We start from the raw sequence: 25,332 nt of genomic DNA, 5'->3' as shown, positions 1-25,332 counted from the left end.
TGAATCACAGTTGTTTTTATTATGGGCAACCTATAATTGAGAATGAAAATCTCATTGTGAGGCGACACACATGTTTCAGTGGCAAAAGTAGCAGTCAGACAGGCAGACAGACAGACAGTCGATACAGTCAGGTACAAGCAAACAGACCCTCATTTATCGGGCCATCTGCCAATGAATCGTTCAGTCAAGACAGCCTCTTACTGGTGTCAGGATTGAGATAGCAGCTAATGTTAAAGAGATAGCGAACCAGAATATAATGAACAACTCCCACTTCCCATCCTTCCTTTCCCCACCCCTCACACTCTTCTCTGTCTTTGAATTGCTTTATAAAATGAATACTTTCTCTTTCCCCTTCCTCCCTCCCTCACCTCTCTCTCCCTCTTTGCAGACCCCCTCCCTGCCTCCCTCTCTGCAGAGCTACTCCATTCCTCCCTCCATGCCACCTCAATGCCCCACTCAGTGGCTCCCGATAGGCATGCGAGGCAGGCAGATGTAGGAGGAGGCGTACAGGTTGATGTTGACAGGGTTTCCATCCAGCCTGATGTCCTCCAGGGAGCGTCGTATGTAGTTACGGTCGTGGCTGTTACAGAATGTGTCCACGTGAAGATTCTGGATGTTGTTGTTCTGGTGGGGAGAGGAGAGGGGGAGAGAGTGAGACAGAGAGAGACAGACAGACGGACAAACAGAGAGCGGGGGGGGTTGTGTGTTACTATGATGAGGTAATTAAACTGGATTAAGCAGAGACATGATGGCAGATGTCATTAGATTAATTCACAGACACCATTGAATCTGGAGAGTCGTTCTCTCATCCTGTCATTGCTCTAATTTGACTCTATGCTAGTTATGAATCCATTGACTGCATAGGGGAGGAGAGAGAAACTAGGTCGTCACTATCTGGCCAGGTTGCAAAGTCGGAAGCTCCTTCTAGTTCTACAATTTATCTTGTTAAATGTAGATTTTAAACCTAACTCTAACCCAAACCTTAACCACACTGTTAACCTTATGCCTGCCTAACCCTAACCGTAAATTAAGACCAAAAAGCTAATTTTTGTTTTCAGAAATGATTATGACTTTGCAGGCCATTTAGTGGGAATTCGAGAAACCAGGTTATACTGGGTCTGAAACAATATGGGGGAGAGCCTGAGGATTGGAGTAGAGCTGTGGGGGTGAAAAGTTAGTCTCCTCTATTTTCAGCCCTCAAAGAAAACTAGGTTTGAGACAGTGTCTGCAGCAATGTGTATGCTAATCTTGTTGTGCTGAGTGTGGGGAGTCCCACAGGAAAAAATATTTACGTATAATGTAGTAGTATTACTATATTTCTATACTATAGTATTCACTGTAGTGTTTGAGCAGTTTTTGCACAAAAACACTATAGTAAATACTGTAGTATTTAATGTAATGTTTTAACGGATATGACATGTATACTGTAGTGTTTATTGTGGTGTTTTTTGCAGACATTACTGTAGTATTTACAGTAGTATTTTTGCAGACATTACTGCAGTATACTGTAGGACAGTATGCTGTAGTATTTACTATAGCCTTTTATCTTATTTCTTTACTATATTATTTGGGCTTTCTCCATGAGGTAACCTACTGGACAAATACGTGGGTCAAGGATCAAAACGCAATCGGCTAACTTATTCCCCAACATGATTTTAATAAAAACAAACTTTAATAAACTAAAAGATAACAACAATAAGAAGTGAGAACTTTTAAAACAATCTTAGATGAGATTTTTAAAAAATTAAAGGAAAGAAGAGTGCCAATGTGATGAGTGAAACGTAGTTAGTGGGAGAGTAGTTAAAATAGTAAAGGAGTTTAGAAAAAAACAAGTGTAAAAAACTGTTAGTAGATGCCAGTAGTCAGTAATGTTTAGTAAGAGGGAGGGGAGGGGGAGGATACGGACCCAGATTAGGGTAAGGAGAGGGGGTAGGGGATAGGTTTCATGTTAATTGAAATTATGTTGTGTTTATAAATTAGGTACAGTGGGGAGAACAAGTATTTGATACACTGCCGATTTTGCAGGTTTTCCTACTTACAAAGCATGTAGAGGTCTGTCATTTTTTATCATATGTACACTTCAACTGTGAGAGACGGAATCTAAAACAAAAATCCAGAAAATCACATTGTATGATTAATAAGTAATTCATTTGCATTTTATTGCATGACATAAGTATTTGATCACCTACCAACCAGTAAGAATTCCGGCTCTCACAGACCTGTTAGTTTTTCTTTAAGAAGCCCTCCTGTTCTCCACTCATTACCTGTATTAACTGCACCTCTTTGAACTCATTACCTGTATAAAAGACACCTGTCCACACACTCAATCAAACAGACTCCAACCTCTCCACAATGGCCAAGACCGGAGAGCTGTGTAAGGACATCAGGGATAAAATTGTAGACCTGTACAAGGTTGGGATGGGCTACAGGACAATAGGCAAGCAGCTTGGTGAGAAGGCAACAACTGTTGGTGCAATTATTAGAAAATGGAAGAAGTTCAAGATGACGGTCAATCACCCTCGGTCTGGGGCTCCATCCAAGATCTCACCTCGTGGGGCATCAATGATCATGAGGAAGGTGAGGGATCAGCCCAGAACTACACGGCAGGACCTGGTCAATGACCTGAAGAGAGCTGGGACCACAGTCTCAAAGAAAACCATTAGTAACACACTACGCCGTCATGGATTAAAATCCTGCAGCGCACGCAAGGTCCCCCTGCTCAAGCCAGCGCATGTCCAGGCCCATCTGAAGTTTGCCAATGACCATCTGGATGATCCAGAGGAGGAATGGGAGAAGGTCATGTGGTCTGATAAGACAAAAATATAGCTTTTTGGTCTAAACTCCACTCGCCATGTTTGGAGGAAGAAGAAGGATGAGTACAACCCCAAGAACACCATCCCAACCGTGAAGCATGGAGGTGGAAACGTCATTCTTTGGGGATGCTTTTCTGCAAAGGGGACAGGACGACTGCACCGTATTGAGGGGAGGATGGATGGGGCCATGTATCGCGAGATCTTGGCCAACAACCTCCTTCCCTCAGTAAGAGCATTGAAGATGGTTCGTGGCTGGGTCTTCCAGCATGACAACGACCCGAAACACACAGCCAGGGCAACTAAGGAGTGGCTCTGTAAGAAGCATCTCAAGGTCCTGGAGTGGCCTAGCCAGTCTCCAGACCTGAACCCAATAGAACATCTTTGGAGGGAGCTGAAAGTCCGTATTGCCCAGCGACAGCCCCGAAACCTGAAGGTTCTGGAGAAGGTCTGTATGGAGGAGTGGGCCAAAATCCCTGCTGCAGTGTGTGCAAACCTGGTCAAGACCTACAGGAAACGTATGATCTCTGTAATTGCAAACAAAGGTTTCTGTACCAAATATTAAGTTCTGCTTTTCTGATGTATCAAATACTTATGTCATGCAATAAAATGCAAATTAATTACTTAAAAATCATACAATGTGATTTTCTGGATTTTTGTTTTAGATTCCGTCTCTCACAGTTGGATTCTTTGCAGTCGGTTCATTTGTGGTGTGGAGACTGTGATCCAGTACTCGAAGAGTGATCTGATGTAGCTAAAATATACTTTTAAAATGGTTTCCGGTGGTGCTCCGTGTTTCCTTCCACAAAGTGGAAGTGAGTCGTCCACAACATGTTGCTCTTAAATGTAACACTTTTGAGGGTTATGGGTTTCTTTGGTTTGAGGTTTGTGTTTCTGGTGAATAGAATGCACTGTGTTTGAGAGTTTAGTTTCACTCGCCACTCATTTCACCACTTTTCTATCTGTTCTATGCACTTGTTGATTTTTCTGGAGGCTATTTGTGGACACTAAGAACTGGTCCAGTAGCATAAGTCGTCTGCAAATTGTGATACCTGTCCAACAGAGGGTGGGGGGTAGCAAATGTCTTGGATGTAGATTATGTAGATGTAGAAGTCGCCTGAGGACTGCACCTTGAGGGACTCCAGCTTCTGGAGTGAATGGTGGAGAGATAGCTGTGGAGACCTTGACTTTGATTTGGCGGTTATGGAGGAAGCTTGGAGGTTGTCTTCTGCTAGTCTGTGGTGCAGTCCATTGTGCCACATTTTATCTAATGCCTTTCTATGGCAATGAAAACAGCAATTTTTTCAAATTTTCTTTAAATGTTCTCTGATTGTCTTAAAATATTGTCTGTTGTTGATTTGTTTCTTTGGAAGTCTGCCTGGTGTACTCCAAGAAGGCCTCTGTCTTCTACATCGCAATTTATTCTGGCGGTGAGTACACTTTCAAATAGTTTCCCACATGGCTGAGGAGAATGATTGGTCGATAGCTTGAAACATTCTGTGGGTCTTTGCCAGGTTTGTGGATCATGGTGACGACTGCTGTTTTTCAGGGTTGAGGGAATTTGCCGTGGGTGAGACGAGGTGAAGAGGTTGGAGAGAAAGTGCAGGTATTCATCAGGTGCTTGTTTTTGTAGTATGGTGTCAATGTTGCCTTCCCCAGGTGCTTTTCTTTTCATTTTCTTTAGGTGAGTCCTGATTTCTGTGACTGTTACAGCTCGGATGAGTGGCTGATCTGCTGGTGCCGGGGGAAAGGTAAGTGTCGGTTGAAAGGTTAGTGGGGGTTTTGGGATTGTTACAGCATGGATGAGTTGGTGGTCTGCTGGAGCCAGGTGAGTGGTGTTGCTTTTCGTATGTCTCTATCCACCATTTTTTTCCCATTCTGAGTCAAAGTTGGGGTCATTGTTTTTTTGTTTTAACAGTATGGCCTTTTCTTAGTTATTCTCTATGGGTTGACCCTGGGACCTTAGTGTCGGAATTGTGTTGTTCTTTGTGTTTCTATTAAGACTCTTTATTTTCTGCCAGAAGATGCGTGGGTTGGAGTCTTTGTCAAGCTGTTTGTAGAATGCGGTCCATTTATTCTGGTGGTGCAGGGTAAGTTGTTATTTGATGTGGTTCTGGAGCCGACTTATTTCTGTTTTGGTGTGGGGGGGGATCTGGTCTTGATTTATTCTCTCCTTAATTTTCTTTGGATAAGGTGGAGGAGGTGTGGGAGTTGTTGCTTTGGTGGCCTGATGGTGGTTAGAGAGATGGTATCCTCCCGGGCCTGGATGAGGACATTCTCCAGCCTCTCCACCAGCTGATCCAGCACCTGGGGGTTTTCTGTGACTTTAATGTTTGCTATGTTGCTTGCAACACAGAAGATATAGTCTATACTTGGCATGTATGTTTCTCACTCAAGGGTGGCACAAATTGGGATATGGGAAGGGGAATGGGCAGGGAATATGCTAATGTAATATTAGCATATCAATACAGTGTGTAGTATAGTATTCTACAGTATACTTCAAAATGATATAGTAAGCACTACTTGATTGAGGGATACTACAGAGTGTAGTATATGATTTTAAAGTATACTACAGTGGCTTGCGAAAGTATTCACCCCCCTTGGCATTTTTCCTATTTTGTTGCCTTACAACCTGGAATTTTTTGGGGGGGGTTTGTATCATTTGATTTACACAACATGCCTTCCACTTTGAAGATGCAAAATATTTTTTCTTGTGAAACAAACAAGAAATAAGACAAAAAAACAGAAAACTTGAGCGTGCATAACTATTCATCCCCCCAATGTCAATACTTTGTAGAGCCACCTTTTGCAGCAATTACAGCTGCAAGTCTCTTGGGGTATGTCTCTATAAGCTTGGCACATCTAGCCACTGGGATTTTTGCCAATTCTTCAAGGCAAAACTGCTCTAGCTCCTTCAAGTTGGATGGGTTCCGCTGGTGTACAGCTATCTTTAAATCATACCACAGATTCTCAATTGGATTGAGGTCTGGGCTTTGACTAGTCAATTCCAAGACAATTATATGTTTCCCCTTAAACCACTAAAGTGTTGCTATAGCAGTATGTTTAGGGTCATTGTCCTGCTGGAAGGTGAACCTCCGTCCCAGTCTCAAATCTCTGGAAGACTGAAACAGGTTTCCCTCAATAATTTCCCTGTATTTAGCGCCATCCATCATTCCTTCAATTCTGACCAGTTTCCCAGTCCCTGCCAATGAAAAACATCCCCACAGCATGATGCTGCCATCACTCCGAGATGGTGTTCTCGGGGTGATGAGAGGTGTTGAGTTTGCGCCAGACATAGCGTTTTCCTTGATGCCAAAAAGCTCAATTTTAGTCTCATCTGACCAGAGTACCTTCTTCCATATGTTTAGTGAGTCTCCCACATGCCTTTTGGCGAACACCAAACATGTTTGCTTATTTTTTTCTTGAAGCAATGTCTTTTTTCTGGCCACTCTTCCATAAAGCCCAGCTCTGTGGAGTGTACGGCTTAAAGTGGTCCTATGGACAGATACTCCAATCTCCACTGTGGAGCTTTGCAGCTCCTTCAGGGTTATCTTTGGTCTCTTTGTTGCCTCTCTGACTAATGCCCTCCTTGCCTGGTCCGTGAGTTTTGGTGGGCGGCCCTCTCTTGGCAGGTTTGTTGTGGTGCCATATTATTTCCATTTTTTAATAATGGATTTAATGTGCTCCGTGGGATGTTCAAAGTTTCTGATATATTTAAAGAACCCAACCCTGATCTGTACTTCTCCACAACTTTGTCCCTGACCTGTTTGGAGAGCTCCTTGGTCTTTATGGTGCCGCTTGCTTGGTGGTGCCCCTTGCTTAGTGGTTTTGCAGACTCTTGGGCCTTTCAGAACAGGTGTATATATACTGAGATCATGTGACACTTAGATTGCACACAGGTGGACTTTATTTAACTAATTATGTGACTTCTGAAGGTAATTGGTTGCACCAGATCTTATTTAGGCACTTCATAGCAAAAGGGGTTAATACATATGCACGCACCAATTTTCCATTATTTATTTTTTAGACTTTTTTGAAGCAAGTTATTTTTTCATTTCACTTCACCAATTTGGACTATTTTGTGTAAGTCCATTACATAAAATCCAAATAAAAATCCATTTAAATTACAGGTTGTAATGCAACAAAATAGGAAAAAACGCCAAGGGGGATGAATACTTTTGCAAGGTACTGTACAGTTTATTACAGAATGCTATAGTATTCTATAGTAACCTGTAGTATTTTGTGTGTGGGGTGTATGAGCGGTGTGTGTGAGATGCATGAGGAGTGTATGAGGGGTGTGTGAGCGGTGTGTGTGTGTGAGCTGTATGAGGGGTGTGAGTGAGGTGTATGAGGAGTATGAGCGTTGTGTGAGGTGTATGAGTGGTGTGTGTGAGGTGTATTAGGGGTGTGTGTACAGTCGTGGTCCAAAGTTTTGAGAATGACACAAATACTAATTTGCACAAAGTCTGCTGCCTCAGTTTTGATGATGGCAATTTGCATATACTCCAGAATGTCATGAAGAGTGATCAGATTAATTGCAAAGTCCCTCTTTGCCATGAAAATGAACTTAATCCCCCAAAAAAATTTCCACTGCATTTCAGCCCTGCCACAAAAGGACCAGCTGCCATCATGTCAGTGATCTCTCGTTAACACAGGTGAGAGTGTTGACGAGGACAAGGCTGGAGATCACTCTGTCATGCTGATTGAGTTAGAATAACAGACTGGAAGCTTTAAAAGGATGGTGGTGCTTGAAATCATTGTTCTTCCACTGTTAACCATGGTTACCTGCAAGGAAACACGTGCCTTCATTTGCGTTGCACAAAAAGGGCTTCACAGGCAAGGATATTGCTGCTAGTAAGATTGCACCTAAATCAACCATTTATTGGATCATCAAGAACTTCAAGGAGAGAGGTTCAATTGTTGTGAAGAAGGCGTCAGGGCACCCAAGAAAGTCCAGCAAGCGCCAGGACCATCTCCTAAAGTTGATTCAGCTGCAGGATAGGGGCACCACCAGTGCAGAGCTTGCTCAGGAAAGGCAGCAGGCAGGTGTGAGAGCATCTGCATGCACAGTGAGGCGAAGACTTTTGGAGGATGGCCTGGTGTGAAGAAGGGCAGCAAATAAGCCACTTCTCTCCAGGAAAAACATCAGGGACAGACTGATATTCTGCAAAAGGTACAGGGATTGGACTGCTGAGGACTGGGGTAAAGTCATTTTCTCTGATGAATCCCCTTTCCAATTTTTTGGGGCATCTGGAAAACATATTGTCTGGAGAAGACAAGGTGAGTGCTACCATCAGTCCTGTATCATGCCAACAGTAAAGCATCCTGAGACCATTCATGTATGGGGTTGCTTCTCAGCCAAGGGAGTGGGCTCACTCACAATTTTGCCTAAGAACACAGCCATGAATAAAGAATGGTACCAACACATCCTCCGAGAGCAACTTCTCCCAACCATCCAAGAACAGTTTGGTGACGACCAATGCCTTTTCCATCATGATGGAGCACCTTGCCATAAGGCAAATGTGATAACTAAGTGGCTCGGTGAACAAAACATCGACATTTTGGGTCCATGGCCAGGAAACTCCCCAGACCTTAATCCCATTGAGAACTTGTGGTCGATCCTCAAGAGGCGGGTGGACAAACAAAACTCCACAAATTCTGACAAACTCCAAGCATTGATTATGCAAGAATGGGCTGCCATCAGTCAGGATGTGGCTCAGAAGTTAATTGTCAGCATGCCAGGGCGGATTGCAGAGGTCTTGAAAAAGAAGGGTCAGCACTGCATATATTGACTCTTTGCATAAACTTAATGTAATTGTCAATAAAAGCCTTTGACACTTATGGAATGTTTGTAATTATACTTCAGTATACCATAGTAACATCTGACAAAAATATATCATAACACTGAAGCAGCGAACTTTGTGAAGACCAATACTTGTGTCATTCTCAAAAAAACTTTTGACCATGGCTGTACATGCGTGTTGATACCTGTAGGTGTAGTACTCTGAGGCTCTCAGGTAGTGGGACGGGGATGTAGTCCAGCTTGTTATCAGACAGATACAGGAACTCTAGCAGGCTCATCTCCTGTTTAGGCCAGATGGAATAAAACAACAATGTGAAAAATCAATAAAAGCCACCAGAGGTAGCTCCATCTCTATTCAATCCAGAGAGGCTGTATCCTACGGTCCTGCTTCAAGTACTTTTTGAACTCATTGAACTATTTACTGTTCAATTATGTGGTAACAAGGAATGCCTTCTGGCATTTACTTCAAATAATTCATCACAATTATAGCTAGTGTGTGTGTGTGTGCGCGCTTGCGTGTATGTGTGTACGTATGTGTGTGTGTGCACCTTGAACCCCTCTGTGTGTAGTCCATTGCTGATCAGTCTGTTGTTGCGCACATCGATGTATCTGAGGGTGGGCGGGAGCTCTGGCAGCGCCTGCAGGTTGTTATCAGCCAATAGGATGTTCTGGAGCTGTGGCAGGAGGCGGAACGCATCTTCATCCACCCCAGAGATCTGGTTCCCTGTGAGGTCGATGCTCTTCAGCTTGTCTGGAATGCACAGACCAGGGGGGTGAGGTGAACATATACTGTATCACACACAGTGTTGGGTAGGTTACTTTCTAAATGTAATCTGTTACAGTTACTAGTTACCTGTTCAAAATTGTAATCAGTAACATAATTTTTGGATTCCCCAAACTCCGTAACATAAACGGATTACTTTCAGTTGCTTTTGCATTACTTGCATTATGCCCCCCACACACATGCCCCCCCCCCCCTTGCATTTTCCTAAATAAGTCTAATTAACACATGTATGTTAAAATTTCGATATAACGAACAGAATCTGTGTTATAAGCAGTTTTATGAGGACATTATTTTCCCTTAGTGACAAAAGGTGACTTTTTCAAATCCTCTTACAGAGTCACATGCAGGTAAGAAGTTTTGATTTCTATATATTTGATTTCTATATATAGTATCAGAAAGATCAGATGATGAGGTTTCCAAAATACTTACCATTGCCAAATAACTCTCAAACGTGAAGAGATGAGCTCTATTTCAAAATATAACTTTTTCCAAGATTAACCAGTGTTCCCATTCTACACATGAGCACATGGCAAAAGATAGCCTACAGCAGGGGTACTCAGCTCTTACCCTACCAGGTCCGGAGCCTGCTGGTTTTCTGTTCTACCTGATAATTAATTGCACACACCTGGTGTCCCAGTTCTAAATCAGTCCCTGATTAGAGGGGAACAATGAAAAAACTGGCTAAAAGGTCCAGAGTTGAGTTTGAGGGCCTTGATGACCTTCTTAAAACAATTCCATATAGTTTAGTAAACCCCCCCCCCTTTTCACAACGCTGCTTGTCTGTACTATTTGTACAGTGATCGTTTGCAGTTCACTGGTTAGTTGAGGCTGTATTTGAGGATCTTGGTGTGTCTTTGGGTTTAGTCGGCAAGTTGATCGTGGACCCTGTGTGGGGAGCTCTTTTGGTGAAGGAGCATGTGCTGGCTATGAATGACAGGTCCATGTCAGGCCAATAGCTGATTTTGTGTGATAAGATTTGAGCTGTCAATAATTGTATTTTTGTACAGTATTGTATGAAGTTGCTCCTCAGATTCCTTGAGCGTACACTGAGTATACAAAACATTAGGAACACCTATTATTCCCTCAGTTCGTCAGGGCATGGACTCTACAAGGTGTCGAAACCATCCACAGGGATGCTGGCCCATGTTGACTCCAATGCTTCCCACAGTTGTGTCAAGTTGGCTGGATGTCCTTTGGGTGGTAGACCATTCTTGATACACACGGGAACTGTTGAGTGTGAAAAACCCAGCAGTGTTGAAGTTCTTGACAAAAAACGGTACGCCTGGCATCTGCTACGATACCCCGTTCAAAGGCACTTAAATGTTTTGTCTTGCCCATTCAGGACCGAGTTTGGTAAACTCTGCTCTAGTGCAGTACATCTGTTTTTCACAGCATTGCTACCACCTTAATAAATTGATAATTTGATATATTTTATTTGTAATATTGTGTTATTCATATCATCAATTATTTATGTTAAACATTTACACAAACACTAGTATGTTGAAAGCTATATTTAAAAAAATACACTTGTAATAAAATACAAAAATATGTTTTTGGAATTTCTCAATAAAAGCAAAACTTAAATTGGTCTCTTATGCTGGGCAACGGGTTTAATACAGAGTGTTGGTGACTCCTTACTCCACCCACTCCAGTCATTGCAATACAATCAACTGTATATGTGCTACTTATTGGGTTGAAGAGAAAAAACTTAACACTTCTGAAATATGACTTCAACTATTTGTTTTTTACCCTGGCTATACATGGCATCCTTGCACTGACTGCAATTTTGAGAGCATAAACTTTGAATGTGGATGAGATCATTGGCTAAGAAATTTGCAGGTAGTATTTCCTTCACAAAATATTCTATAATGTCACACATATCGCTGTTTTGAAGCCTCTGTTGAATCAATAGTTGTGTAGTCTGTCCTGTTTTCACTGCCTTTTTTTTGCTTTGATTCCTTTACCTTTGCTGCAAATAAGCTCTCCCAACTATATGTTTGAAAATTCCTGACACTTACTTGGAGTTTCCTGCCTAAATCAATCCAAAGTTGCTTCTGTAACAAGGCTGGTTATGTTTCCACTTTCCACTGCAGAGATATGTATTCAATGTTTATGTATTCTAATTGATTGGTTCAAGTCAGATGTCAATAAGGTGTAACGTAATTGGCTACGCTTGCAGGAGGAGATCACAAATGTAAATTCTTCCCAGTCTGATATTGACATGGAAGCGGTAGGTCAAGTAATTAAAACTGTATTCTATTTTCATATTTACAATCTGTACGAGTTCACTATGTACATGTCCAGATGTGTATATACACTACCGGTATAATGTTTTAGAACACCTACTCATTCAAGGGTTTTTCTTTATTTTTACTATTTTCTACATTGTAGAATAATAGTGAAGACAACAAAACTATGAAATAACACATATGGAATCATGTAGTAACCAAAAAGTGTTAAACAAATAAAAATATATTTGATATAAAAAAATCTTCAAATAGCCACCCTTTGCCTTGACAGCTTTGCACACTCTTGGCATTCTCTCAACCAGCTTCACATGGAATGCTTTTACAACAGTCTTGACATGGTTCCCACATATGATGAGCACTTGTTGGCAGCTTTTCCTTCACTCTGTGGTCCGACTCATCCCAAACCATCTCAATTTGGTTGAGGTCAGGGGATTGTGGAGGCCAGGTCATCTGATGCAGCACTCCATCACTCTCCTTCTTGGTAAAATAGGCCTTACACAGCCTGGAGGTGTGTTGGGTCATTGTCCTGTTGAAAAACAAATGATAGTCCCACTAAGCCCAAACCAGATGGGATGGCATATCGCTGCAGAATGCTGGGGTAGCCATGCTGGTTAAGTGTGCCTTGAATTCTAAATAAATCACAGTGTCACCAGCAACGCACCCCCATACCATAACACCTCCTCCTCCATGCTTTCAGGAGGGAAATACACATGCGGAGATCGTCCGTTCATCCACACCGCGCCTCACAAAGACACGGCGGTTGGAACCAAAAATCTCAAATTTGGACTCCAGACAAATTTCCACCGGTCTAATGTCCATTGCTCGTGTTTCTTGGGCCAAGCAAGTCTCTTCTTCTTATTTGTGTCCTTTAGTAGTTGTTTCTTTGCATCAATTCGACCATGAAGGCCTGATTCACACGGTCCCCTTTGAACAGTTGGTGCTGAGATGTGTCTGTTACTTTAACTCTGTGAAGCATTTATTTGGGCTGCAATTTTTGAGGCTGGTAACTCTAATGAACTTATCCTCTGCAGCAGTGGTAACTCTGGGTCTTCCATTCCTGTGGCGGTCCTCATGAGAGCCAGGTTCGTCATAGCGCTTGATCGTTTTTGCAACTGCACTTGAAGAAACGTTCAAAGTTCTTGAGATTTTCCGTATTGACTTACCTTCATGTCTTAAAGTAATGATGGACTGTCGTTTCTCTTTGCTTATTTGAACTGTTCTTGCCATAATATGGACTTGGTCTTTTACCAAATAGGGCTATCGCTGGATCTCCAGCGTAGTGCTCCGGAGGAGGTAAGCGGGGTAGGCTGGGAAGAAGCGCCACTGGTAGCGGGGTAACTGAAAGTCTGGTGGGTTACTGTTGTGGCTTGCTGACTGGTAGGTAATCCGCAGAATTGCTTCAGCAACACAGTGAAATTATGGTCATGGCATCCCACCAAGGTCTGGAGTCCTTCCATAAGGTTTTGAAGTAACTCCTCATGTCTTCCAATTGCGGCTCCTTGGAAGGAGACAGCGTTGCGGAGCTGGTCTAAGTCTGCTGGGTCAGTCATGGCCAATTCGTACTATCACGACTCAGGATAAGACCCAGATGCAGACACAGGAAGCGGATGGTTCAGTTCTCAGATAATTTATAAATAACACGGGGGGCAGGCAAAGGGCAGGTCGAGGACAGTCAGAGGTTCGTAACCAGGACAGAGTCCGACAGGTACAGGACGGCAGACAGGCTCATGGTCAGGAGAGGCAGAACTTCATAAACCAGGTCAGAATCAAGCAGGTACAGAACGGCTGGCAGGCTCAGGGTCACGGCAGGCAGAAAGGTCAGTACCGGGAGAACTAGAAAACAGAAACTGGAGAGACTGGAAAACACGCTGATAAGACGTGGCAAGAAAAGATGAACTGGCAACAGACAAACAGAAAACGCAGGTATAAATACACTGGGGATAATGGTGAAAATGGGAGACACCTGGTGGGGGGTGGAGACAAGCACAAGACAGGTGAAACAGATCAGGGTGTGACACAGCGGTGATTTTAGCATGTCAATCTTGGTGGGGCCCAAAAACAAAATTATGGGATGCATGCCAGCAAAGCCACAACACAACACTAAACAATACATTAATCGCACTATAACGGTGACAAATGGTGCCCACCAAACTGTTAGGGCTTACATAAAGCTGTCGCAGCAGCAGAGTCCCAACAGCAGTCCCAACACCTTACCACTGCTACACATTGCTATCAGCGGAGCCTTGTCTGGCAGCAAAACAGTTCATTCAGCCTCATTTACTGCCTTTAAAAAAAACATAGCTGATATGGCTGACTTGCTTAAACAAATATGGTTTCTACTGACAATTGAGATGTACAAACTAAAGGGACGACAAGCGGATGTTCTTACAGTGTTCTCCCTGTACGTCAAGTCAGAACCGTAGGATAAATAAAGGGGGCATATAAGCAGACAATGAAAGCTCTTACAAGATTACATTTCTCCAAAACAGGTTATAGGCTACATGTGCACCACCAAGTCAGAACAGTAGGTGAAATTGGGAGGGGAAAATATACCAAATTATTAGGGTGAGGCACATGGGCTACTAACAGCTTACTACACAACATACACTTAGTATTACATTCTTAGCTACAGTATACATATCTCCCTGGCTTATTACATCATTTATGCAGCAGCATACAATATATGTTTGGACTCACCTTGTTGTGCTGTGCTCACTTGAACAGGAAGGTGGCACGGTGGTCCTTCGTGGGCAGATTTTGTCATCAAACTTTGTCATCAAAGTCTGGCATTCTCTGGATTTATGGTGCTTTCAAGACAACTGGGAACTCGGAAAAAAACAAGATTGAATGATGATGAAAGAGGCCCGAGTTCCCGATTTACATTTCCGAGTTTGATGACCGTTCAAAACGTATTTTCCCAGTCTGAGCTCGTTTTTTCCCGAGTTCCCAGTTGTCTTGAACTCACTGAAGTCAGATTTCGAGTTAACAGTTGTTTTGAGCTCGGCACAAATCGTGCTTCATTGACAGCATGGCCAATGTTGAATGTTTATAATTTTAAGCTTGGAAAAGAGACCCTTAATCCCAGACTTGGGACCACACAGCCACACGCTGAATAGCAGGCTAGTGATTGCTTTGCAATGCTTGCAGTTAGCCACTGATTCCTTCCAAACCCCTCATTTTTGAATTTGCCATTTCCAACTTGTTGTGTAATGTTTATGTCCAATGGCCGATTAGCCATTCATTTCTCTTCATTATTTCTCTTCATATGACAAGAATTAAAAAGGATTTGCCAGTAGATTGTCGACTTGATTCATGATGATGACTGCTAGCTAAGATTTTGAAAGTATGACATTGACATGATCAGTCCAATCAAAGCTAGATATAACGTGCTTTGACGTCATTTTATCTGTGGCAAATGAACTTGAGCCTTCTTGGATGGGCACTTTAATGTAACTCTATGGCAGCACCCAAGGGGCTTGAATTTTCTAGCTCTACCCTTAGACTTGGCGGTGACGTAGTGTCCCCATGAGTGACAGAACACTAAGTCAATCACGGCGCAACTAGAGATCATTCCCAAACCCTACGCTCCGTATTTTCCGCATGCTGCCCCACCACCACCACAGAAAGTACTGAGCTAGGCTGAAACACCTGCATTTTGGAGCTGCCTTACTCAAGAACGCATTTTTGTATGCGGCTTTATTAACTCAATGAATATTTATTTTTTACACTGTTTGCAAACTGATATGTCACACGTATTAATGCCAAAATAACATGCTAAACAGGCAAACCCCTGTTATTTTATGCCCCACCTGCCCTGAATGATGGGTCGCCACTGCACTCAAGGACGTTCAGAGACTTGTCCTGAAGCCACTTCTGCGTTGTCTTGGCTGTGTGCTTAGGGTCGTTGTCCTGTTGTAAGGTGAACCTTCGCCCCAGTCTGAGGTCCTGAGAGCTCTGGAGCAGGTTTTCATCAAGGATCTCTGTACTTTGCTCCGTTCATCTTTGCCTCGATCCTGAATATTCTCCCAGTCCCTGCTGCTGAAAAACATCCGCACAGCATGATGCTGCCACCACCATGCTTCACCGTAGGGATGGTGCCAGGTTTCATCCAGACGTGACGCTTGGCATTCAGGCCAAAGAGTTCAATCTTGATTTCATCAGACCAGAGAATCTTGTTTCTCATGGTCTGAGAGTCTTTAGGTGACTTTTGGCAAACTCCAAGGAGGCTGTCATGTGCCTTTTACTGAGGAGTTGCTTCCGTCTGGCCACTCTACCATAAAGGCCTGATTGGTGGAGTGCTGCAGAGATGGCTGTCCTTCTTGGAGGTTCTCCCATCTCCACAGAGGAACTCTGGAGCTCTGCCAGAGTGACCATCGGGTTCTTGGTCAACTCCCTGACCAAGGCCCTTCTCCCTTGATTGCGGGCGGCCAGCTCTAGGAAGAGTCTTGGTGGTTCCAAACTTCTTCCATTTAAGAATGATGGAGGCCACTGTGTTCTTGGGGACCTTCAATGCTTGGGGACATTTTTTGGTACTTTTCCCCAGATCTGTGCCTCGACACAATCCTGTCTCGGAGCTCTACAGACAATTCCTTCGACCTCATGGCTTGGTTTTTGCTCTGATATGCACTGTCAACTGTGGGACCTTATATAGACAGGTGTGTGCCTTTCCAAATCATGTCCAATCAATTGAATTTACCACAGGTGGACTCTAATCAAGTTGTAGAAACATCTCAAGGATGATCAATGGAAACAGGATGCACCTGAGCTCAATTTCGAGTCTCATAGCAAAGGGTCTGAATACTTATGTAAATAAGGTATTTCTGTTTTTTTTTTGGAATAAATGTGCAAACATTTAAAAACCTGTTTTCACTTTGTCATTGTGGGGTATTGTGTGTAGATCGCAGATATTTTTTTATATTTAATCCATTTTAGAAAAAGGCTGTAACGTTTAAAAAATGTGGGAAAAGTCAAGGGGTCTGAATACTTTCCGAAGGCACTGAATATGTCATGTAAGATGCTGCTATATAAATGCAAGATCGCAGAAAATAAGTGGTAGGAAACAAATTTCGCTCAGCATTTATTTCTTAGGACGTGCGCTTGCAGTCTGGCTGTATGAACATTCTAATATGGTACTGGTTAAACATGTATTGGTTAAACATGTATTGGGTAAACATACATTAGACAAAGACCACACAGAAACTTGGAATAATCAATATATGGCTGGTTAGATGTCAATTTGTAGAAGGCTGCAATATTATTTTAGAAAGCTGGATGTTTATTTCGGGAGTCTGCTTTCACGGAAAATAAAACATAAATAAACCAAATATTAGCCACTTTCAATGTAACATACCGAAACAAAATGAACTATGCAAGACTTAGTATGCAAAACTAACTGTGCAATATCTTTTTTTGTAGGCAGAGCGCATTGGAGTAGGATTCTATTGCATTGACATGCAGGACTCAGGGATCTACTCTACACAGACCAGTGCGCCATAACCAATCAGAGCTGCAGTTGGCCTATATGCAAATAACCATTGCCATATACAGTGAGGGAAAAAAGTATTTGATCCCCTGCTGATTTTGTACGTTTGCCCACTGACAAAGAAATGATCAGTCTATAATTTTAATGGTAGGTTTATTTGAACAGTGAGAGACAGAATAACTACAAAAAAATCCAGAAAAACACGTCAAAAATTGTATAAATTGATTTGCATTTAATGAGGGAAATAAGTATTTGACCCCCTCTCAATCAGAAAGATTTCTGGCTCCCAGGTGTCTTTTATACAGGTAATGAGCTGAGGTAATCTACTAGCTACAGGTAATCTACTAATCTCACTGCAACTCCCCTCCAAGTCTCCGACCACTACTTTGTATCCTTTTCTCTCTCCCTCTCCTCCAACACTTCTCACTCTGCCCCTACACAGATGGTAATGCGCCGTCGCAACCTTCGCTCTCTCTCTCCCGCTACTCTCTCCTCTTCCATCCTATCATCTCTTCCCTCTGCTCAATCCTTCTCCCTCCAATCTCCTGATTCTGCCTCCTCAACCCTCCTCTCCTCCCTTTCTGCATCCTTTGACTCTCTATGTCCCCTATCCTCACGGCCGGCTCGGTCCTCCCCTCCAGCTCCGTGGCTTGATGACTCATTGCGAGCTCACAGAACAGAGCTCCGGGCAGCTGAGCGGAAATGGAAGAAAACTAGACTCCCTGCAGACCTGGCATCTTTTCACTCCCTCCTCTCTACATTTTCTTCATCTGTTTCTGCTGCTAAGGCCACTTTCTACCACTCTAAATTCCAAGCATCCGCCTCTAACCCTAGGAAGCTCTTTGCCACATTCTCCTCCCTGCTGAATCCCCCCCTCCCCCCTCCCCCCTCCTCCCTCTCTGTGGATGACTTCGTCAACCATTTTGAAAAGAAGGTTGACGACATCCGATCCTCGTTGTTAAGTCAAATGACACTATTGGTCCTGCTCACACTGCCTTACCCTATGCTTTGACTTCTTTCTCCCCTCTCTCCAGATAAAATCTTGCGACTTGTGACGGCAGGCCGCCCAACAACCTGCCCGCTTGACCCTATCCCCTCCTCTCTTCTCCAGACCATCTCCGGTGACCTTCTCCCTTACCTCACCTCGCTGATCAACTCATCCTTGACCGCTGGCTATGTCCCTTCCGTCTTCAAGAGAGCGAGAGTTGCACCCCTTCTCAAAAAACCAACACTCGATCCCTCTGATGTCAACAACTACAGACCAGTATCCCTTCTTTATTTTCTCTCCAAAACTATTGAGCGTGCCGTCTTTAGCCAACTCTCTTGCTATCTCTCTCAGAATGACCTTCTTGATCCAAACCAGTCAGGTTTCAACACTGGTCATTCAACTGAGACTGCTCTTCTCTGTGTCACAGAGGCACTCCGCACTGCTAAAGCTAACTCTCTCTCCTCTGCTCTTGTCCTTCTAGACCTGTCTGCTGCCTTTGATACTGTGAACCATCAGATCCTCCTCTCCACCCTCTCCGAGCTGGGCATCTCCGGCGCTGCTCACTCTTGGATTGCGTCCTACCTGACCGGTCGCTCCTACCAAGTGGCGTGGCGAGAAGCTGTCTTCGCACCACGTGCTGTCACCACTGGTGTCCCCCAGGGCTCAGTTCTAGGCCCTCTCCTATTCTCGCTATACACCAAGTCACTTGGCTCTGTCATATCCTCACATGGCCTCTCCTATCATTGCTACGCTGACGACACACAACTAATCTTCTCCTTTCCCCTTCTGATAACCAGGTGGCGAATCGCATCTCTGCATGTCTGGCAGACATATCAGTATGGATGACGGATCACCACCTCAAGCTGAACCTCGGCAAGACGGAGCTGCTCTTCCTCCCGGGGAAGGACTGCCCGTTTCATGATCTCGCCATCACGGTTGACAACTCCGTTGTGTCCTCCTCCCAGAGTGCGAAGAGCCTTGGCGTGACCCTGGACAACACCCTGTCGTTCTCCGCTAACATCAAGGCGGTGACCCGATCCTGTAGGTTCATGCTCTACAACATTCGGAGAGTACGACCCTGCCTTACACAGGAAGCGGCACAGGTCCTAATCCAGGCACTTGTCATCTCCCGTCAGGATTACTGCAACTCGCTGTTGGCTGGGCTCCCTGCCTGTGCCATTAAACCCCTACAACTCATCCAGAATGCCGCAGCCCGTCTGGTGTTCAACCTTCCCAAGTTCTCTCATGTCACCCCGCTCCTCCGCACACTCCACTGGCTTCCAGTTGAAGCTCGCATCTGCTACAAGACCATGGTGCTTGCCTACGGAGTTGTGAGGTGAACGGCACCTCCGTACCTTCAGGCTCTGATCAGTCCCTACACCCAAACGAGGGCACTGCGTTCATCCACCTCTGGCCTGCTGGCTCCCCTACCTCTGCGGAAGCATAGTTCCCGCTCAGCCCAGTCAAAACTGTTCGCTGCTCTGGCACCACAATGGTGGAACAAGCTCCCTCACGACGCCAGGACAGCGGAGTCACTCACCACCTTCCGGAGACATTTGAAACCCCACCTCTTTAAGGAATACCTGGGATAGGATAAAGTAATCATTCTACCCCCCCTCCTTTACTCCAACCCACACCCCCCCAAATTTAAAAAAAAAAAATATATATATATAAAATATTAAAGAAAAAAGACAAAAATATATAAAAAATTTGCAAAAGTGGTTATCCCACTGGCTATAAGGTGAATGCACCTATTTGTAAGTCGCTCTGGATAAGAGCGTCTGCTAAATGACGTAAATGTAAATGTAAATTAGGAGCACATTCTTAAAGGGAGTGCTCCTAATCTCAATTTGTTACCTGTATAAAAGACACCTGTCCACAGAAGCAATCAGATTCCAAACTCTCCACCATGGCCAAGACCAAAGAGCTCTCCAAGAATGTCAGGGACAAGATTGTAGACCTACACAAGGCTGGAATGGGCTACAAGACCATCGCCAAGCAGCTTGGTGAGAAGGTCACAACAGTTGGTGTGATTATTCGCAAATAGAAGAAACACAAAATAACTGTCAATCTCCCTCGGCCTGGGGCTCCATGCAAGATCTCACCTCGTGGAGTTGCAATGATCATGAGAACGGTGAGGAATCAGCCCAGAACTACACGGGAGGATCTTGTCAATGATCTCAAGGCAGCTGGGACAATAGTCACCAAGAAAACAATTGGTAACACACTATGCCGTGAAGGACTGAAATCCTGCAGTGCCCGCAAGGTCCCCCTGCTCAAGAAAGCACATATACATGCCCGTCTGAAGTTTGCCAATGAACATCTGAATGATTCAGAGGAGAACTGGGTGATAGTTTTGTGGTCAGATGAGACCAAAATGGAGCTCTTAGGCATCAACTCAACTCGCCGTGTTTGGAGGAGGAGGAATACTGCCTATGACCCCAAGAACACCATCCCCACCGTCAAACATGGAGGTGGAAACATTATGCTTTGGGGGTGTTTTTATGCTAAGGGGACAGGACAACTTCACCGCATCAAAGGGACGATGGACGGGGCCATGTACCGTCAAATCCTTCCCTCAGCCAGGGCATTGAAAATGGGTCGTGGATGGGTATTCCAGCATGACAATGACCCAAAACACACGGCCAACGCAACAAAGGAGTGGCTCAAGAAGAAGCACATTAAGGTCCTGGAGTAGCCTAGCCAGTCTCCAGACCTTAATCCCATAGAAAATCTGTGTAGGGATCTGAAGGTTCGAGTTGCCAAACGTCAGGCTCAAAACCTTAATGACTTGGAGAAGATCTGCAAAGAGGAGTGGGACAAAATCCCTCCTGAGATGTGTGCAAACCTGGTGGCCAACTACAAGAAACGTCTGACCTCTGTGATTGCCAACAAGGGTTTTGACACCAAGTACTAAGTCATGTTTTGCAGAGTGGTCAAATACTTATTTCCCTCATTAAAATGCAAATCAATTTATAACATTTTTGTTTTGTTGTTATTCTGTCTCTCACTGTTCAAATAAACCTACCATTAAAATTATAGACTGATCATGTCTTTGTCAGTTGGCAAATGTACAAAATCAGCAGGGGATCAAATACTTTTTTCCCTCACTGTATGGATCTGTGCATGAGCGGTCGAGAGTAGATGCACTTGTTTTGAGATCAAAGCGAGAGCTGCATGTAGCCACCTGTGCACATTTGTTTATATTATTTGCTATTTAGTGAGTTATTAGCCCAGTTATAGCTCATTTGTAGTCAACAGTGCAGGAGTGGTTGCTTCCTACAAGAGCACAAAATCTTTGGTAAACAGCTTTTATATCTTAAAGGGGCAGTGTTGTATTTTGAGACTGTCTTAAATAAGCTAAGTAGCCAATAGGCAGAGGGTAACATAATTTGTCTGATTCTCTGTAATAATGGTATGGCAATAATAATGATTTTTATTTTGTAAAGTGGTTTCTTGCATCAGACAACACAACATTTTCAGTCACCGCCTTGTCTGAAGGACAAGTGGATAAACAGGTTAATATCAAGCCGTGCATGTTTTTTTTCAAAAGTCTCATGGTAGGCCTACATTGAACACCACACATTTGCTGCTACTGTAGGCTGAATGATAGAACAGCTATTTCTATGCTAAAATGTTAGGGGATGCATTTTTATCCGTTGTTTTTGATGGTAGGCCACTCTGGTAGGCCTACATAATGATCAAATAGCCACAGCAGCTGACTTGGCCACTATTAAACCTGTAACTTAAAGCGGGTACATCCTCAGTGTTCACAGTAAACACCCGCGGGAAGTTGAACAGAAATTTCACAATGTTCAAGTTTGCGCTCAGCAGACCTGAAATTTGTTCAGTGCCGAAAAAATGAGAGAGAACATTGGGTAGGACCATCTTAAAACAAATCCATGTTAGCTTAGTAGAACTCCCACCCCCACCACCCCAACGGCTTAGAGGTTAACAATTTAAAAATGCTCTTATGCACAATTTAATGTGTGCATGTGTGCATGGCTGCGTAAATGTGTTTGTGTTTGTGTGTGTGTGTGTGTGCATGCCTCCGTGCCTGTGTGTGTGCATGTATCTTACTGAGGTTGATGAAGTCAGTGTTCTTGACGTGTCTGATACTGTTGAAGCGCCCGTAGAAATGTGTGGTGTCTTTAGGCAGTGGAGGAATCTGCTCCAGGTCAGCATCATCACAATACACACTTCCACTGATGCACACACACAGCAAACATGTAGGCATACCTGCACAGAGACAGAGAGAACATTACACACACACACGCTGGTATGCATGCATGACTGTAAGTCACTTTGGATAAAATGTCTGCTAAATGGCATATATTATTATTATTATTATTATTATTATTATTATTATTATACACACAGCAGACACGGAGGTATACCTGCACAGAGAGAGATGACATTTCGTGCACGCATGCACACACACACACACACACTCACACATGGCTCACCCAGGCCAGTGTCAGGTCCAAACAGGCCTGGTCCTTTGAAGTCCAGAGTTACTGGAGCCAGGGGAGGGATCGGCCTGGGGGGCAGGGTCACCTCCTCCTCATACTCAGGAGGGGGCACGTTGGCCGGGGGAGGGGTCTCAGGAGCAGGGGGGGCCACCGTCCCCACCTCGATCTGCTCTCACAGAGAAGAGTACATTAGTAGATTGACCAATTCACCTCACTCAGCCACTCTTTCTCCTTTCCCTTCTTCCACACCCATCATTCCTTCCCTTCCCTCTCACACCCATTCCTCTCTCCCCTATTGTCCACTCTTAATTTTCTTCTCTCTTTATCTTGCCTCTCCTCTCTCGTTCCTTCCTCTTCTTTCTCACCCTCTGATAGTCTCTCCCCTCCTCTCTTTCTCACCTCTTGGTCTAGGTCTTCATAGTCATAGTTTTCTCCATTGAGGTCCAGGTTTTCCCAGTCTGTCTCTCCATTCATATCAAATTCATCCAGGTCATAGGGCTGTTCGTCTGGCTCCGGCCCCCCCTGAGGGGCACACACACTGGGGCAGGGGCCTTGCAGAGTCAGGGCAAAGGCCACAACCACACACAGCAGCGCCATTCTCAGGCTACACATGGAACTACCTGTGATAAGAGATTGTCAGTCAAAGGGTTAAATTCAGTAGCCTCTGGTTAGGGTTAATGCTAGCATCTAAAATGCACCAAATCATCTTACAAATACAACACTTGGTTCCAATTTATATCGCAACCATGTCACCTCAGAGGATGATCAGTTGTGATAAAGCGAAGGTTGTGTATGAATTCTGCATGGTCACAATCTGCGGTATTAACCTGGTAGATTTTTTGGTTAGTAAACCCCATCCGCATGGTAATTTTAACAAGGTCATTAGTCCAATGTTTGCCTGACCTCTAGTGTCCACCTCTCCCTACCGCCTCCGGCCTGTCTAGCCTGAGTACAGCTGGAGACGTCTGTGTTCACACGCACACACAGACACAGACACACACACATCTCCAGCTGTCCACTGCCTCAGACACAATCACCTCCAAGGGCAAATTAAATGCCACTCTGGATATTTCAAACGATGTACAGCCTTCTCCACATTTCCCTGTTCTCCGAATGGGACCCTGTAGGTTTTTGGTGTTTGTTTCTGCACCTCAGATCTGACCTCAGATCAGACCTAAGGTTGCCCAGGGGTCACATCTAGGATCCCTGTTGCTTTGCAACCAAGGGAGTATTGTTGAGTTTGTTGGTAAGAATGCAGATGGAATGTTTGCTCAGTAAGCAGACATGGGTGTGTGAGTCTGGCTTTGGGTTTGTCTGGTGCCAACAGAACTTAACACAAGTCACACACATAACAGGATTAAGCACCAAAAGTCATATATTATTTGATGACCTATTGAATAGATTGAGATAACCGATATTATCAACATACTGAGTGCTGATATTGTACTAGTCAAGCCACAGCTACAGAAACATCAGGAATGAGTTTCAATGGATGTCAATTGAATGACTTAAACATGTGCATATGTAGGAATTACATTGTATGTAATGAGTCAGCAAAATAACAGTAACGTTGTCGCCAATCAGACAAATATCCAAATCACAATCTGGGACATGACATTAACAAAAGTGTCATTACACCCCTTTATGATGATGTGTACCGACTGACATTACCAGTTTTATTGTAGTCTACTCTATTAGTCCCCTAATAAAACCAAACCCCATTGGCCCTTGAGTCATTCTCTAGTGGCAGTGGGGTTTAGCAGCACAAGAGTATGCTTAGAGAGAAAACCAATTTCCAAATACACTGTGTAGTAGTCATGAAATAGAACTTACCAGTGTCAGAAGTTAACTAATCCCCTTTTCGTCTTCTCCTTTAGAGTGCTGGTCTAGCAGGGTTAACTAATCCCCCTCTCCTCGTCTCTCCTCTACTGTCTTCTCCTTTAGAGTGCTGGTCTAGCAGGGTTAGCCAGTGGAGGAATGGACCCCTGTTGTCCAGTTGGCTGGGGAGGGACATGGCCAAAATAATGGGTCATTATTAGGAGAGGTACATGGGAGGGGGGAGAAAAGGGTGAGTTTGAAGGAATGCAAGGTCATTTAAGTCAACATGTACTCAGCTGTTACTAATTCCCCCCATGCACACACACACGCTCACATACCTACTTCTCCCAAACCCCTCCTCCTCTAGTCTTTTTGAAGGCCTGATTCCTCAAGCTTACAGCACAATGTAACGTTGGAATAACACAGTGATTATATGGTTTATATGAACAATTCTAGAACAATCAAAAACATTCACCTTCCCAGAATGGTTCTATCCATCTTTATCCAACTTACGTCAACAAAAAAGGTACCACATGGGAGTTAAGGTTCGAGTTTTAATAGGATTCTTGGACTAATTTTGCATTGGGAGATGCCCTACCTTGGCTGGAATCGGCTGGGATCTAACCTGGAGCTCCACATCCAAGGCATTTCATTACATTTTACATTTTAGTCATTTAGCAGACGCTCTTATCCAGAGCGACTTACAGTTAGTGAATACATATTATTATTATTTTTTTTATACTTGCCCCCCGTGGGAATTTCATCCGAGGCACCAGTTACAGTGTCTTCAGAAAGTATTCACACCCCTTGACTTTTTCAACATTTTGTTGTGTTACAGTCTGAATTTAAAATGGATTAAATTGACATTTTGTGCCACTGGCCTACACACAATACCCCATAATGTCGAAGTGGAATTATGTTTTTAT

The 25,332-nt window shown here is 43.9% G+C and overlaps 1 protein-coding gene across 2 annotated transcripts; it reads right to left on the bottom strand.

Moving 5' to 3' along the window:
* LOC121575404 (epiphycan) lies at nt 1-24,588 on the bottom strand. Of its 2 annotated transcripts, XM_041888488.1 has the most exons (7): nt 24,422-24,588; nt 22,988-23,208; nt 22,583-22,754; nt 22,197-22,355; nt 9,162-9,364; nt 8,799-8,894; nt 1-624 (listed from the first exon to the last, which is right to left on the bottom strand). In XM_041888488.1, the coding sequence occupies exons 2-7, from the start codon at nt 23,198-23,200 to the stop codon at nt 457-459; spliced, it is 1,011 nt and encodes a 336-aa protein (XP_041744422.1). In that variant the 5' UTR covers nt 23,201-23,208; nt 24,422-24,588; the 3' UTR covers nt 1-456. The 2 variants fall into 2 exon arrangements, with proteins under 2 accessions (XP_041744422.1, XP_041744423.1); XM_041888489.1 differs by lacking the exon at nt 22,197-22,355.
* Between the last annotated feature and the right edge of the window lie 744 nt (nt 24,589-25,332).

This window comes from Coregonus clupeaformis, chromosome 10 (assembly GCF_020615455.1).
Source record: "Coregonus clupeaformis isolate EN_2021a chromosome 10, ASM2061545v1, whole genome shotgun sequence".
NCBI lineage: Eukaryota > Metazoa > Chordata > Actinopteri > Salmoniformes > Salmonidae > Coregonus > Coregonus clupeaformis.
This window is presented reverse-complemented; position numbering and strand designations above follow the sequence as displayed.

Excerpts from the sequence above, each read along its gene's own strand:
- LOC121575404 (XM_041888488.1), bottom strand. The coding sequence starts at position 23,200 with ATGTGTAGCCTGAGAATGGCGCTGCTGTGTGTGGTTGTGGCCTTTGCC. Across the intron at positions 22,755-22,987 it reads ATGAAGACCTAGACCAAGAG|ATCGAGGTGGGGACGGTGGC; the intron begins GTGAGAAAGAGA and ends CTGTGAGAGCAG. Across the intron at positions 9,365-22,196 it reads CACTGACTTCATCAACCTCA|ACAAGCTGAAGAGCATCGAC; the intron begins GTAAGATACATG and ends TGTGCATTCCAG.